This window comes from Saccostrea cucullata, unplaced genomic scaffold, assembly GCF_032062105.1.
Source record: "Saccostrea cucullata isolate Sc308-1 unplaced genomic scaffold, CSIRO_AGI_Scuc_v1 ctg654, whole genome shotgun sequence".
Lineage (NCBI taxonomy): Eukaryota > Metazoa > Mollusca > Bivalvia > Ostreida > Ostreidae > Saccostrea > Saccostrea cuccullata.
Genome location: NW_026926499.1, coordinates 38045 through 54789, shown reverse-complemented (window position 1 = coordinate 54789; position 16745 = coordinate 38045). Strand labels below are relative to the sequence as shown.

General features: G+C 33.8%; 1 protein-coding gene across 1 annotated transcript in view; it reads right to left on the bottom strand.

Moving 5' to 3' along the window:
• The window catches only part of LOC134271847 (sodium/hydrogen exchanger 3-like), a 28192-nt gene extending 12214 nt beyond the window's left edge, over positions 1–15978 (bottom strand). Inside the window, exons 1-5 of the mRNA XM_062754058.1 lie at positions 15577–15978; positions 5374–5840; positions 4864–5120; positions 3592–3809; positions 2352–2554 (exon numbers count right to left, since the gene is read on the bottom strand). Of these exons, the coding sequence (XP_062610042.1) occupies positions 2352–2554; positions 3592–3809; positions 4864–5120; positions 5374–5840; positions 15577–15775 (1344 nt within the window). The 5' untranslated portion in view covers positions 15776–15978. The remainder of the gene's footprint in view (positions 1–2351; positions 2555–3591; positions 3810–4863; positions 5121–5373; positions 5841–15576) is intronic.
• Between the last annotated feature and the right edge of the window lie 767 nt (positions 15979–16745).

The following is a 16745-nucleotide window of genomic DNA, read 5'->3' as shown; positions in this document are numbered from 1 at the left end:
TGACTTAATGCAATATCATTGTTCTGCCTCTAATTTAATATTGCCTCTGCTGATTAAATTAATAATAATAAATTTATTGGCAATCTTAAGCGTCCTGATCAATCGCCGACTTCTGGTTACCCAAACTTTATTAAAACAATTAAGGTGACACAAAGTAATCAATGATTCGACAATGAACCCTTAATTAGATCTTACAATTAATTTGAACTCAGTGGTCACTAAAAGCTAGCCTCTACCCTTACCTTCGAGTCCCAGCAACTACACCAGTGTTTTGTTTCTACTTTAATATAGGACTAAGCAGCATTTAGAAACACTGCTGATACTAGTGCTTTCCTCGGTCTTTTACCCTATGCCTAGTTTATATTCCTGATGTCAACAGCACTAGTAAATTTACTTTAACAAAAGCAACAAAAGCCTTGTTTTCTATGCCTAGTTACAATGGACATGGGATCAATAAATGAACTGTGGGTCTGGGGTGTTGGAAGCATAAACTGGCTGATCATTGACCTCCGCTTTAGAAGCAAGAGATCAACTATCTCATAAGTCTTCAATTTTAAACTATTGAACTTTAGGATAAAAGTACATGTATTCACATTCTCTTGGAATAATATATTTCTTAATTAATCACTAATTAAAAATCAAATACAAATGAATTACATGCTGTTAATTTCAAATGAATAATTTTCTTCATGGTTGAAAAAATCTTTCTAATATGGAATGTTTCCATTATTAAATATTTATGAATTTTAAAATGCTTTAATACTTGTTTATCTTTAAATGTTCATATACAACTGTTTCAAATTAAAAAAAAAATACATCTACAAATGTAGAGTGTAATCAAGTGCATCTAACGCATCTTGAAATTAGACAAATGTCAAATAATTTTTTGGAAAAGATGAACTAAAAACAAGAAAGCAAACATCAACTGACGAAAAAAAAAGAAACTGCATTCTTGTGAATCTCTTTGTCTCTGACTTTTAATCAATCACACTTCACAAAAATCCAGAGAAAACCAAACTGATTTCAAACAGCACTTAAACCACATTTTAACAAGCTTATGTAATTCAGAAATGTAAAAACCTCAAAAACACCTAAAGTATGTCAGAAAAATATGTTATTCTCTTCTGAAATATGGGTCAAGTTATGAATACATAGATTGAAACTTACAAGAATATGATAAATGTACGCATATATACACATAATATTCTTCTCAGCAGTACTCTCACAGCAGTAAAACTCAGTCATACATCTCAACAGAAACAAAACTACATATTGTAGAAATACCTGTTCTATCCAGATCATACAATTTAATTTTGTATGAATTCCAATATCAAAGATAAACAAAAAATGATACATTTACACACAAAAAAACATCCTCCTATTACAAAGTAAAGGAATCAGACAACAAAAAATTAAAATTAATGAAATATTGATCAAAGAATATAAGGTTATAGACATACGTTGTAAAACCTCGTCAGCATCCAGAACGTAGTTAGTGACAATACCTAGTCACGTTAACAGCCTTTATATAAACTGCATCTAACAGCTTTGTCAATATAATTATGATGATTGACAGCCAACAATTCAAGGGTTTATTTCTATACAAGGCTGATAGATTTTTCCAGAATTAATGCAACATCATGCTCTATTCAAATACTAGAGTTTATAAAATCAGTGTTTATTTGGTATTTGTCCCCTATTGGTGAAACCAAAGTTATATCTTAAAGTGTCTTCTCTGTCCATTTCACTGTTCTTCTACCAGATTTAGATAAGGGCCAAGATCTACATATGAAAGGACTCAGTATTGTTAGGGATATATTCCCAAAAATGTTTGTTAATTTTGGCAAAGATATATTTTCCAATTCCTAGTATATATGTGAGTCTGAAGTGTATTTGGCTTAAAAGTTGGGGGAAGGGAGGGGAGGGTGGAAGGAGCAAAAATTATAAACAAAACCATGAAGTGACGGAAATAAGTAAGGAAAATCCTTGTATGGCTTTACAAAGATTACAATACAATGTAATGTTTTATGGACATGGGTCCTCTTTTGAAATTAATAAGACACTTTTAACAAATTTTGGGTGAAAAGATGAAATCTATCCTGAGATTATACAAAAGTTTTGAAGATTCCATTCCAAAAATTCAAAGCTCTCACTGATCTGATAAGTTATCCCCACATCTGAGTCAATGTTACTTAATATTTATCCTACAGATAAGTTTTATAAATCTGACAGCAAACACTGATTTTTTTCTTGTTGCAGTATTCCTTAGTAATGATGATTTAAAACAGAGCCAAGTACCAAGGACACTCCAAGGAATGATTTACTTCATCAGAACCAGTACTCCAACTTACCTGAACAAACACGGTGAAGAAGACAATGACAATGGTTGCCGTGACAAACAGACTCTTCTCTGGGACCAATCGCTCCTCCAGTGATAGAGCCAGACAGAAGGCGATGCCCCCTCGAAGTCCCCCGTATGCCATAATAAACTGGTCAATACCACTCAGCTTCACCAGCCGGCGCCGGTTTAGAATCCACGACAAAAACATCACACCTGAAAAATCAAATTATCACATTAACACCAGGGATGGCTTCATTGTATCATATCTGGTTGTGATCAAGACTCACGTACTACTTACAATAGTGATGAATCAAATTCACGAACAAAAGAATAATTTTTCCTTTAAAGCAAAAACAATTTTTTTTATTGTATTTGTCTTGATGGTTTATTTTAGTGTGGACTTTATAGTTTTGGTGTCTTTTCTTGTTTTGATGTCTCTTTTTGTTTGCTATCTATTATATGGCTTTTTGTTTGGCTCTCGCGATCCATATCCTGTTTACTTTGTGAAGAAAACATGACTGTGTCACCTTGGGGGGCAACATGTTTAATCACATACGTCATCTTCTTAATCAAAAAGCAATTACAAAGGACAAATGATAATCTCAACAAGTCAAGATGTTTTGATTACAATGTTGAGCAAAAACTACTTTAAGTGTTTTCAGATTCTAAAAGTTTGTGGAAACTGGTATAAGACAGGCATTGCTGTCAATTTGCTGAGTTGACAGAATTAATTTGTGAGTAGGTTTATACTTGCAAGTGAGCATTATAATACATGTATTGTATTGTACTGTATTTCTATAAACATACTCCAACTTCCATATTATCTTTGGACTAAAAATAAATTTCATGCCATGGTATTTAGCATAAATATCAAATATTCTAATAGAAATTCTATATCAAGCAATGCACTTGTGACATAAATCAACCTATTACCGGATACAAAGTAAGAATTGCAGGGCCATCAATGTGCTTTCTACAGATAAAACATATATTTAATTGACCTCAACTAAGCTCGAAATTTTTCATCAAAAGGTGATTCCATTAGTATTTGGTGGTTGGTTGGACCGTTGGGGGCTGTGGGTAGGGGGGAGGAGGTGTGTGTGTGTTAATCATTCTTTATATGCCGACTCCTCATTATAACTCTACAGGTTTATCATATGTCAACTTCTTTTAAAAAAGGCTACCTTACAGGTTGAAAAAACATTCTAGGGTTTTAGTTTATATGTATGTAATATGTATTTATTTTTTACCTAAACCTCGGAATATGAGGCAGAAGAGGAGAGCAAAGAAAATAAACGACAAATTCCAGTCCAGCGTGTCCACAATGGCTGACAGACCCAGGAACATGAAGATGATGGTCTCGCTGATGTTTGCCAACATCTTCATGAAGTAGCGTACGCTGGTACGTGTGGAACGGGAGACATTGGCTTCAAGATAGTGACGCAGGACTATGCCCCCAAAGGATAGGCTGTAAAATTTACATCAAAAATTTAATACACAACATAGGAAGGGAAATGCCCAATTATCAAATTACTAAATGCAATACAGAAAAAGGTCAAACATGACATCATTTGTTATCTTTCACTCTGGATGTGTGGAGGTGTGCAAAAGTTTGTCTTCATTGAAAAACATTTAATTAACAAGGAAAATTATGAAATTTCCTTTACTGAATTTTGAATTCATCAGCATTGGTAAATAAAAGGAGAGCACAAAGACATCGTTATTTTCATCAGTTCTGCTGGTTTGTAGACAGAAAATAAACAAATACTCGTAAAGTACCAGAAAAAATTTACTCCTATTCTATTAACAAAATTTCTTTTCATGCTTTAATTCTTACATTTGCTGTTTTTCTAGTAAGACAACAGTGAAAATGATTTGAAACCATTTTCCTGTTTAATCACGCATAGAAATATACCCAGAGAAACTCGTGCTAACGTGACATCTCAATGATGCTATGGAGATGTTAGTAAAAATGTAACAATATGATGCAGGGATATTATTAGTTATCCAGGTTCAATCAAGGGTGTACTGGGATTTACCCCAGGTTTTATTCCATACACCCTGAGGCCGAAGGCTATCGATATAAGATTTACTACGTCCTACAATGTATATGATGACGTCATGTTATTTGCTTTCTATCATATAGAAACTATGCATTGTGACGTCACATTTTTTTTTACTCTTGGCTGAAGTTGGGTGTACAGAAATTTACACCCGACTTTGTAACCAATCAAAGCTCATGTTACAAGCTAGATAGGAAATAAAAGGATGATATAAGGAATGTTTTTAAGTTTAGTGTGAACTATTGGTGTGTAAATCACACAGGCTTGCACGTAAGCATATTTTTCATGAAGCGCATTAGCATTTCATGAAATATGCCTACGTGACAAGTCTCTGTGATTTACACACCTAAAACTCACACAGAACTTAAATAAAAAAGAAAAGCTGTAAATATCTGAAGTATTTCTTTTACCAGAGCAACATTTTATAAAGAAGATTAAAAAATATTTTCAGATACATACGCTAAAATACTGGAAAGGTGACACATTTCGGCAGATAAATACATCAGGTATCCAATGACGAAAACAAAGAGTGGTTCAATGACTTTAACGTGCTCGGTGTATTTAGTGATGAATCCTCCAAAGAAACCAAATACGATTCCGATCAGAGTTCCGCCCAGCGCCACAATAAAGAACGAGCCCAGACCAGTGACAATATCGACAGGAATAAGGTTCTCTTCTCCGATCTCAATAAAGCCCTCAAACATGTGATATAACACCTGGAACAAAATTTTCCATATTTGGTATTAAGTACATCAAAAGATGATCAGATGGCAATAATTGTAAAAGTGAATGTTTACAATGAAATGCCAGTATCAATTTAATTTATACCACAAGAATATGTATGTCTTCCATAACACGAGTTAAATACATGTATAAGAAATTTTTTTTACCATTATTCCAATTATCATTATACTCTTTATAAGATTAAGTCAAATGATAAAAAATTTTCACCACATCTGGTTGACTTACTACTGTGACTCCGTCGTTCAGCAGAGATTCACCAAACACGATGATGTAAAGCATCTGGTTCACATGGACTTCCTCAAACACAGAAAGGACCGCGACTGGGTCCACAGCAGAAATGAGGCTACTAAAAATAAAGCAGTCGAGGATACTGATGGTCCTGCCAAACCAGCCTAGGAGGGAGATGCCATACAGGGACACGGCGATCAGCCCCGCACTGATACAGGTGTTCACAAAAGCCAGCAGCAGGATGGTCCCAAGGTTGTCAAAGAAAGCGCGGACAGGCATGAAGTAGCCCGCATCAAAGATAATGGGTGGGAGAAGATAAATGAAGAAGACGTCAGCATTGAGGACATATTCATCGGTTCTGGCAATGTGTGTGAAGTGAAGGAGAGCTCCTACGATGAGACCCATGACAATGAGGAGACAACTCTCTGGTATCACAGTCGGAAGTTTGGAATTCAAATGGAATGCTGCAGAGAAAAGTCAGATAAGATGTCAGATACAATGTTTTTTTTTAAGTGGTAACAATGATTAATGCATGTTAGCAATGATCAAAATTTAATTATTTCTGTGCTCTATTTGCCAAAAGCTTGACACCTAACACTGCTCATATGGACCATATGTTGATGTGAGATGTGGATTTTTTATATACTTTATTTCTTGACACCTATTACATAACTAACATTGATGTTTAGAAGATTGTCAGGATTTTTTTTATTGTAACAGTATAAGTTTTTTTGCAATGAAGAAGTACCGGTACAAAAAAATTGTGAAATATAGTTATATACACAAGCAACACAAAAAAGATGTTAGATGCATCAAAAACATAAAAATTGTGTAAGATTCAGAGTTAATTGGTGTCTAGACACATGAAATTAATCATAATATTAACTGCATATTGGGTCACATGAAAGCAATACTTTTTTTATTTTGAATCATTCAAATATTTTGGATCATTTTGCCTTCTTATAAGTAAATGGCTGACTACATTTTGTTAAGCTCTTTGTGGAGTATTATTTTTTATTCAAATCATTTGTCTAAAATTGTATATGTTACTATTTCTTTATTTTAAATTAAGTGTGTGTTTATGCTTAGTTCATAATACAGTAGCACTGTCCTTGGCTATATATATACACAACCTTGACTTGTCATGTTCCCCCACTCAGCGAAAACCTCTAGCTGTTACTCAATGTAACAGCACAAACAATGCAATACAGTTGTACTTGGATTAAGAGTACAATTACACCAGACAATATGGGAGTGTGATGCTAATACCACTGTAATATATTGGCTGTAGAGGTCAAGGTAAAGGCAGGTCTTATGGGAGCACTGAAGCCTCATATTTCTTCAATTATGTATAATAATGGCCATTCAGTCTACATTCATTCATTAGAGTGCTTAGAAATAGAAGTGAAATATTTTATGGTAATACATCAACAGAATGGAAGAAAAAATACTGAAATGGTAAAATTTCTAAATTTCAAATAATTTTCAGTTTTCCAAGAATCAACAAAAGGCTATTCAAAATCATTTTTAGTAATTTGACTGTGTAAAATTTAGCTGAAAATTTTCCTTTGAAATCCCCTATTCTCAACTGCCAAAGGAAGAAATGTTCAGTATAAAGAAAAGTTAAATCTATAGATGTGATTGTGAAAAACTTGTGCCCTTTGGCAGCTCATTGATAAGGTCAAAGTCTTTAAAAAGTAGGTAAAATTCTGAGGTCAAGGTCATGAGGTCAAAAATGTTGGTACTAAAAGAAGGATCTTGTCAGAAGAAAAACACTAATGTCTGGTACAAATACAAAGCCTTAATAGTAGCACCAACTGTTCAGAAAGTGAACCAAACTCCATATTGCAAGATAAAGTGGTCAAATGGTACCCAAAGCATCTTCGCTAGCCAAGGGTTTCTGATACGCTTCTCTCCTCATAATCCCTTGGTATATGGTGTTGATAGAAGTTGGGTTTTTTTTCTCGGGATTCGGTACACCCAGTCAACCAATCAGCAATTGTTTTTTGTAAATGACGTTATTTGCGTTCGGGATACTTCTTGACTCTTTAATCTCGGGAATGAAAAACGCAAGTAAACAACAATCCGTAAGATAACATGCAATTCTGTGAATAGCTATGGTGTCATCCAATATCTTCTAAATATGTGATTAAGAATCTACATTTAAGCTTCAGATTTGTACTATAGATAATAAATAAACATAACTCAATTATTGCTTCTTAATTATTCTTGAAAAAAACTTTGATTAAATTTTTTTTAAACATGAGTCTATATTTCTGTCGATGACGCAATCTGTGCGTACCTGATAGATTTGAGATCACGTGACGAAAACAATCCCGTCTTTTGACTTCACCGTATGCCAAGGGATTATGAGGAGAGGAGCATATCAGAAACCCTTGGCTAGCGAAAATGTACCCAAGAATACTTATTACAATGAATATAAATGTAAACAAGATGTGTTTGTGCGCCCAATGGGAACAATGTTCTAAAAAGCAATTTTTAGCAAATAGGTCACAGTCAAGGTCACATAACCATTGTCATTGGTGTCATTTGAAAGCAATTAATTAGTGGAGTATGCATACCAAATGTAAAGTCTCTATCTTCTATGGTTCAAAAGTTATGGCGAAAGTTCAAAAAAGCTTTTTTTAGCATAAAGGTTACAGTCAAGGTCAGAAAGTCATTGATCTTGTTCGTATTTGAAAGAACTTAATTAGTGGAGTATGCATACCAAATATGAAGTCTCTATCTCCTATGGTTCAAAAGTTATGGCAAAAGTTCGAAAAAGCTATTATAAGCATATAGGTCACAGTCAAGGTCACAAAGTCATTGACCTTGGTGTCAGTTGAAAGTGCTTAATTAGTGGAGTAGGCATACCAAATATGAAGTCTCTACCTCTCATGATTCAAAAGTTATGGCGAAGGTTAAAGTTGACAACAGACAGACAAACAGACAAACAGCTAAACAGAAAAACAGACAGACAGGACAAAAACAATATACGCCCCGGATAAATTCAGGTGCATAAAAATGCTAGCCCAACTGTTCATAAGTTATGGCCAAGGTTTAAGTTAATATTTTAAAAGTAAGTCAAGGTAAAAATTTTTGTATTGATCAAAAGAAAGGTCTTGTCACAAGGAATACATATAAGTGAAAACATGAAAGCCCTAGTTTTAATCATTAAAACAGAGAGACCAAAAACTACGTCCCTGTTTCTTTGATTACTGGGGCACAAAAATACATCTCATTATTTTCCTTAGGGAAAAAATGACACTGTCAGAAATAATAAATCTCCTCCATATTTTATTATATCACAGCAGACCCCAATATTAATTAAAGACATGAATCCTTTACAAAGAAAAGATTCTCTGATGTAAATAGATTGTATGCAGAATTTGGAGCCTTTGCATTATTTTGTACAGCTACAATTAACCATTTCTTTATTGTGATCCAGTGCAGCCTCTATTTCCGTCTGTCAGTGACGTCAGATTAAGATCTTGGATTAAATATCATCAGATGGGGTCTGTTTAACACCTAGTGTGAAGTTCATTGGCTGGTTTACATCTAAGGTTTTTTGGCATGCTGGTACATGTATATACATTTTATTAATTCTGCCATCAGATCTTATCTTGGTCAAATCTCTCATCACCTGATTTATATTTGATCTGTAGCTATATACTAGTATTCATGATTTATCAAGAAAAAAAAAATTAAAAAAGAATTCATTAAATGGAGTTCACTAACTAGATTACTAGAAATTGTGAAACATTGAAAAAAAAAAAGGTATTTGAAGGAACTACACCTTAGGGCTGTATCAATATATCGATATATCGATACATATCGATATTCAAGAAAAATATCGTATCGAAAAGTAACTTCCAATACGTATCGGACAGATATTTTTTTCTTCAAATTCTGTTTAAAAGATGGGAATTTCAATCATCAAAGATTATATTTTACTTTTTTGAATGAAAACCTTCAATAATTATATAATTCTTAGGAAATAACACAGTTTTTATAATTATTAGAAAATACAAAGAGAATTTTTTTTTTAACATGATGATTTTACTGTCATGAAAAGTTTTAATTGAAGTGTTATTTTTAAAGACAATAAGATAAGAATTTTCAAATGGGTAATAAAACACTTAATTGTTATAAAATGTATGCATTAAAAAGATTTAGAAAGCTTTTCTGATGGACTTGTTTCAGAATTCAATATATCGCGTATCGCTTTAAAAAATATTGTATCGTATCGAAATTTTTGGCTCAATACACAGCCCTATTTCATCTGTATTAAAATGATGGTGCAATAAAAATAAGTCATGATAGGAAAGTTCTCTGGACCCATGTGTCCCCATTAGCAATTTCTTGAGAATTATTAATGTCTAATGATCTAATTTTATATAGGTGAAAGCTAATACTCTGAATATACACATTAAAAATTAAATGCTGTGTAAAGGGGAATAACTCTTACAGTTTCTTATACATTTTTTTTTATCAGTGTCAGTATCTTTTGACTGAGTGACAGTATCTTTCATTCAATAAACTGATGCTTCATTAATGCTTATTGGAAAAGTAATTTAAAGTACATTTTACTGGTTCTTGATCATTTCCTCTTGCCCTGTAACAAGGCTGTCTTTACCTTAGACTGATAAACTGGCAATTTCTTTGGTAAGACGTTCAACACAAAGTGACATGCTGGATCTGAATTTTACACAGAAATATAAATCTTGATTACAAACAGAGACAGGTGGATTTAGCAAACAAGGCACTTTAGCTCCCGACTTCTCTCAGCTAGCAGAAATCTCAACTTTCTTTATTTTGCTCTGAGGCTAAATAGAATCTTTTTAATCCAAGAGTAAAATCACTATAGCAATAAATAGTTATATGTATTACCTGACGAGAAATTAATGCCCAAAGTACATTTTTCATAAAATGGCACTTAATTATAAAAAATTCATCTCAAAATGTAAATCCTGTTTTCTTGCTTAACAAAAACAAACACATTTTTCATAAGTTTTACATAATTGTACATGTAACTTCTACAGGGATATAACTTCAATCCAATTTTTTGAATGTGTCACACAGTTTATTTTTTTTTTATAATAGTCAAACAGTTTTTTTTTTATGTAAAAGACATTAAACAATTTCACTTATAACCCTAGATTTTGAGTACCAACTCTGCAAGAGCAACAACCAGTGGCTGTTTGTCCACAGAAAGTACTGGTATCTTGAATAACCAGGCCTCTAATTTGTGAGTGCGGAGTAAAGGTCAAAATTTGATGCCCTTCACCGGTATAAAGTGATGCCTCTATATTAGTGAAACATTCTTGAATGGAATTTAAAACAACATAATACAATCAATCAATGAATCACCTAATAAATTTGATTCCTTTGAGGCATAGTTTGGTTGAAGTTGAATAATTTATGCTAGTCAAGAGATGAGGATCAAGACTTGAAAAGTTTATAAGCAATACCCAGTTAACACATACAGACAGACACACAGACTGTAGCAGGGCATTCCTTGATCAGAGAAGCTCACTTGAGCAATTATCTAGGGTGAGCTGAACATTGCTGTTAATGGATTAGTAGGTTTAAATTTAAAGACATAACACAATCAACTTTCTATACTTTTAGAGAATTTTTTTTTGGTTTATAGCAACTAGAAAACCTTCTCCAGAAAATACTTTGTATGGATCTTCCAAAGGGAAGAATCCCAAAGATGATATTTTTATGCCCCCGTATGGAAAGATCCCAGGGGTATATATTGTTTTTGTCCTATCTGTCTGTCTGTCTGTTTGTTTTTCTGTCGGTTGTCAACTTTAACCTAGCCCATAACTATTGAGTGGTTTGGCCTATGGCTTCATATTTCACAGGTGTATTCTTTGTGACATAACCTTTATTTAGGTACCACTAAATTTGACCTTTTGACCTTGACCCTGGAGTTTGACCTACTTTTACAAAAAAAACTCCACACTTTAACTTTACCATAACTTTTGAACAGTTGGAGCTAGGGCTTTCATACTTAATCACATGTGTATTTATTGTGACAAGACCTTTCAGCTGGTATAAATATTTTTGACATTTTGACCTTGAACTGAGTTTGACCCACTTTTTAAAAACTTTGACCTTGGTCATAACTTTTGAACAGTTAGAACTAGGGCTTTCATATTTCACAGGTGTATTCCTTGTAACAAGACCTTCCTTTGGGTACCAACATTGAACTTTTGACCTTGACCTTTGGAGTTTGACATGCACTTGAGAAAATTCAACCCTTGCCATAAGCTGCCATATGATGGCATCAGTGTTTCATAAACACTTCTTGTTTCAGAGAGAGTTAAATGTATTGTTGTTTCCAGATTAAAAAAATCATATGGTATTACAGCTCTGACTTAAGTGAGACTTTGGAGCAATTTCTCACTTTCTACAGGAAAATTTCACACTTTTTGTTGACATCATAGACTTGTATTTAAGCCTTATATATACATTCTGATCCGTAACATTAACACCTCTGTAAACATCAGTATTGACTTATGGCAATGTGTGGGCTTCTATAATACCATTTAGAACAGCTGTTTTTGTTGTTATAGGTACCATGTGGCCCATTCTCCTCCAATACCAAAGTTTTTATTTTTTAAATTAAACAATACCAGGATGTTGACTAGAAAAAAGAACCTGCTAAAAATTTGATCTTGATATCTTTCACTGGTACGCAAGCCTCAGCAACAAGTGGTTTTATGTGAACAACAGAGTGCACTCAGTTTGATTTTGAGAGTGCACCCACTGTTAAGACAAAGTCTTAGGCAGAGTGTCAAAAAAAACTGCCTTTAATTTCCAACATGGCATAATTAGTATTACTAATCAAAACCTGGTGTGTGTATAAACCTGCACGATGCTCAACTATCAACACCTTGCCAGGAAACCTGCATGTATGATCCGCTTTGTATATAGACTCTGGCAACATTGACACAGTCAGACATCTACCTATTAAAAATGTTTGCTCTAAATTTATAAGATTACTATGCATTTCATCAGAGAATAGCTTTCTTAAGCAATGCATAGTGTTACCAAGAAACACAAGTTGACCTAAATTTGTGTGGGAACTTAATACCAGTACATTGTACCTTCTTGAGATTCTATCATTAAGAAGGAAATCAAACTCCCACCCCATCCCTCTGTGGAATAGTTCAATGCTGCATTTTCAGAATGCTGTGACATTGTTATTACTAGTTAATTGCTAAATGGTTTTCAAACAGAAATGATTTCTTTTCTTGTTTAATACAAAATGATCAAGTAATGGCATTCTCTGTGGACAAACTGCTAGCTGTTTTCATTATAGAAGTTATCATACTCATGAAATGGTATCCTATAATCTGGTACACTGTACTTTTCGAATTTTGACTCAGATTAACTAATCTGGATTGCTGTCCCTTTAACAGTGACACAATTTTTGTTTATACAGTACTATCCTGCTTTTGCTTTCATCTGATAAACAGCTAGTCCCATGAACAAAATAATCATGGCCCCATCTCACCATCAAAAGGCCCATGGGTCCAAGACAAAACAGAACAAAAGGCCCATGGGTTAAAGACTTCACCCATCAAAAGGCCCATGGGTCCAAGACAAAACAGAACAAAAGGCCCATGGGTCAAAGACTTCACAGTTCAAAAGGTCCATGGGTCCAAGACTTAACAGAACACAAGGCCCAATGGGTCCAAAACCAAACAGCAAAACTGGGGTAGCAAATTGACATTTCTATATGAATTTTATTTTATTTTACACTGAATTGTCCAAGGATTTTTCTGATTACCCTATCAAGAAAGAATAATTTAATGACACCATAATTTCTAATTTGAAAGAACATTTAGGTTGACATGAATTGAACTTGAAGGCTTTGTTTTGTTTGTAGTGAATGTGAAACCAAGCAGTACCAGTCTGTAGAGTGGGGTTAATCCCCTTCAACCTCCCACTCCCACCACCACACCCTAAAAACTGACTATACTTGGTTTTATTGAGAAGAACACATTTTCTCCAACATATACCACAGTAAACTTTTTAAATGTAAATGTTAACTAGCCACCTCAGATAACATGATTGTTTGCACAATTCTTGACACGAAGGGTGTGATATCTATCTATGTGTGTCTACGGAATAAGCAGGCAGTCCGGGACTATCACTGAACAGTTTACATACTCTTATTACTTGGAGATCTACGTTCACACATATTACATGGAGAGCCCCAAACAACTTCACACTTAACATCAATAATTACTGATGCGAACATTTGTCTAGGATAGAGTTCTGCCATGAATTTTTAATCTTAATGATAAACTTAAGAGATCTTAAAATTACATCTCCTTGGCAGATTAAAACTGCACCTTAGGTCAGATAAAAACATCTACATAGCCAGGACTACAAACAAATCTACAATCCCTTGTGGGAAGATTTTTTTTACTACACACCCCAGGGTAGAATTAACATTTATTACATAGTCTGTCTCAGCAAATAATCACATCTGATCACCCAGGAAGTGATCTCTGATTCATATCTTAGCCTATCCCAGCACCAAAGAGAATGTCTAATTCTCTGTTTTGTAGTCTTCGTCAGAAATTAGAGCCAGTTATTGCATAGATCAGGCTATATGTGAAAATCTTAAGTAAAAGTTTATCTTCATAATGCAGGATAACATGCACATACCAAGTCTATTAAAGGGTGGATTTAATAAGTTGTTCAACTGTAAGCAATATCGTTAAAGTTTATGCAAATATTTAATCAATCAGTATCTAAATATTAAAATAATTGGATCTATTTTAAACAGGATACCTCTTCAGGAAGAACTGTTTTTGATCTCTCTGTCTCATGTTTTGATTTTTTTTTTATCCTGCATTGGATTCAAAAAGATTTCAAGATTAAAATGACCAGTTTCATAATGAGTGATGTTACAAGAAAATTGTGCATAAAATATATGTACAAAACAATATAATAAGATTGGTGGGTTTGTGAAACTTGCTGATATAGCAACCTGCTGACTGTGGTTAATATTCTTTACAATCAATAGTGGGTCAAATTTAAGGGAAAATTGAAAAAAAAAATTGAAAGGGTTGTTAATGTTTGAATTCTTTTTGTAAACACACAGTACTAAGATTTTGTGGAAAATAATGGTATAATGTTAATGTAATCAGTACCTATCATAAAATTTAAAAAATAAATATCCATTAAAAGCCATTAGAATCTCTAGTCTACCATTTTAAAATTGATTAGAATCGATTTCTGAATCAGACTTTCATTCCATTTGAAATATTTATAATTCAACAATGTAAAATCATGTAAAATTTTCTTGTGACTACTGTAAAACACTTATGATTAGGTGTCTAAGAGACAGAAGATTTATTTATATTATGAATGTAATTTGTTATACCTGTTATCAACATGCAATGTATTTTAAAGTCACAGGGAATAAAAAATCACTTCATTGTTAATTTATGTTGCTAGATGTGTGTTTTGGCTCAAGAAAATTGATGATTTTATAAACAGACACATGACTTTTGTGATCTCCCTGTCTCTAAAGATTAAATGTCAAACTCTTATTGCTATCTTTCAGTTATCATTTTGTTGCCCAACATGTTTACTCTTCAAAATTTATCTAACAAAAACTCCAGGATTACTCAGAAACCGGTCCACCTTTGAGGAATTAGTCACGAAAACTCAAACACTGAGTAAAGAATACGTAAACAGATGAGAGATAATACTGAGGAAGAGGAATTTATTTTAAGTATTAACTATGTACATCAGTATTACTGTATACATTCAATATGTTTTAGTAGAAAGTTTTACAATCCATTGTGCATACAGAATATCAGGACACATTTAATCTATCAGCTGAACCATTTATTCTTTGAGGAGGAAGAGGGTTATCATTGTCAGTATGAGTAGAGCTAATTTCTGAAAATGCTCCACACGTAATGCAGCAGCATTGACACTTAAATTGATAATTTTTGAAAAGTATAGCCTTTCCTTCTTCAGGACCTGAATTTCTTTTGAGAATGAGCACAGCCCTTTAAGCATATAATTTAGGCAGAAGGACCATGTTAGCAGTTTAAGACTGCTATTCTCACCCATTCTGTACCCACAGGGGCTTGTCACGAAATATTTGTGTATTTTTATAGTAGGGGTAACTTTATTAAAAGAAGATAAATATTTCGTGACCAATTTTGGCTAATGCCACAATGAGGATCCACAGACATATCACTAGGGGAAGCTCCACTCGGTCAAAATCAAACACCACCAGTTTATATCTCTCTGTCTCGTTCTTGTGCTCCCCCGCCTCTGAAGAGGCTGAGATCCCCGCCGGCGCCAGAAGCAGCACACAGCTGATCACAAAGCAGAACAAAGCTCGTCTGTTCATGTTTCAAATATATTCACTTCAAATGTGTGGAAATTCGTCAAATAATGGTTCGATATCACAACTCTGACAATTTTCTACAGACTCTGACATTTTTTAACCTCCATTTGTTACAAGCTTGGTTATACTTCACCGTTTTATTCCACATTCATGAAACCGACCCTGCTTCAGCATCGTCTACTTTCCTTTCATTGATCAATGACATGACCTGGCATTGTGGATCCGGTGACGCATGCGTATTATGAACTTGCATAATTAGCCACGTGGGAGGAATATTACATGATTAGAACATATTCCCTGATCGACTTGAGATAATAAACTATTCCCCCGTGGCTATTTTTTTTTTTGATATTTATTATGATTTAAAAAGTAAAATAGTCGTAAATTTTTCAGACGCCACATGCATGAACAAAGTCCTATAATCTGATAATCATGATCAGATGACATTTTTAAAAACAATGAATATCATGAAAATATATAGGCCTATCATATTATGCCAATGATATATCACTTCAAATGAAAAAAGGTTTGGTTTTGATCTTGGTATTTTTGTCAGCTGCATATTCTATTAATAAAAGAAGATTGAAACTAATAACTATATTATCATACGGATAATATCTCAATGTATAGCATGTTTCTGTCTGTTTAAAAAAACAAACCTTTTTTTGATTTTGGTTTTTATTTAAATATTGCAGAAAACTTTGTGTCAGGTGTTTATAGGTCATTTCAAGTATCTGGTCAGCAAGTCTGGTACGTAGAGTGTCCATCCCTTGATGCAACATCCATGCAACTCTGGTCCTGACAGGATTATTAGGTACCTGGGAGTAGACTTGCTCCTAGAGCTTCAACTGGCACACTGACAGTTAAATTAATAACTGATGCCAGGGTCATGGCATACATGTTAACTCATCCTGATGACTTCATTGAGGTGAGTTAACCCCCCCACACACACACACACACACCCTCATGCACA